At 36.2% G+C, this 950-nt stretch overlaps 1 protein-coding gene across 1 annotated transcript in view; it reads left to right on the plus strand.

Annotated features, from left to right (window-relative positions):
• The window catches only part of LOC137632347 (uncharacterized), a 3,912-nt gene extending 3,263 nt beyond the window's left edge, over positions 1-649 (plus strand). The window contains exon 2 of the mRNA XM_068364283.1: positions 49-649. Within this exon, the coding sequence (XP_068220384.1) occupies positions 49-649 (601 nt within the window). The remainder of the gene's footprint in view (positions 1-48) is intronic.
• Positions 650-950: the final 301 nt, after the last annotated feature.

Here is a 950-nt window from a genome sequence, read left to right on the forward strand (position 1 = left end):
GAAGGAGATAGAGGAACTGAAAGTAGAGACTCTATGTCTCTTCAACAGAATCGAAACTCTTCAAAAGGATAAAGAAAATGAAATTGAAAATTTCTCAACCAAGATGCAGGATCTGCAACTAACCAACGAACAACTAAAGAGTGAACTCTCTAATAGAGAGATTATAATTGGCGACCATTTAGATGATTTAACTGAGAAGGACCACACAATTTCTGGACTAAATGATCAATTGGAAAAAGTTCACGGAGAAAATGAAGCCCGTGTTAAGAGGGAATCAAAACTTGTGAAGGAGATAGAGGATTTGAAAGTAGAGACTCTAGGTCTTTCCCATAGAATTGAAACTCTTCAAATTGAAAAAGAAATCGAGATTGAAAAATTCTCGACTAAGTTGCAAGATCTTCAGGAAACCAACGATCACCTAAATGAGGAATTATCTGATAAAGATGCTTCCATCGGAGAATATCTAAATAATTTAATTGAGATGGAACAAATAAATCTTGACATGTGTGACCGACTAGCAAGAGTTGATGATGAAAAAATAGCCTCTATTCATTGGTTGGAATCAAGATTCAAGGATATAATTGTAGAATTTGAAGAGATTATTGGAGATGAAAACAGAGAAGGAGAGGCTGGAGATGAGCTTGACTGAGGCTAGAGTTAATGATTTGGTCAGGAATGGAAGGTACAACTGCCTCTTAGAGGAGTTAAAAGCTCTTAAGGAAGAATATGCACATAAATTTAGTGAGATGGAGCAAAAAAATCGTGAAATGAGTGAGGAACTAGAAAAACTTGAGGGTGAAAAGGTGGCCTCTATTCATCGGTTAGAATCTGTATTTGAGAAAAAGATTGACGAACTGGAAGATACAATTGAGAAGCAATTGGGGATTATTGAAGAGATGAATACAGAGAAAGAGAGAATGGAGATGAGTCTGACCGAGGCTAAAATGAAA

Source organism: Palaemon carinicauda, chromosome 41, assembly GCF_036898095.1.
Source record: "Palaemon carinicauda isolate YSFRI2023 chromosome 41, ASM3689809v2, whole genome shotgun sequence".
Classification (NCBI taxonomy): domain Eukaryota; kingdom Metazoa; phylum Arthropoda; class Malacostraca; order Decapoda; family Palaemonidae; genus Palaemon; species Palaemon carinicauda.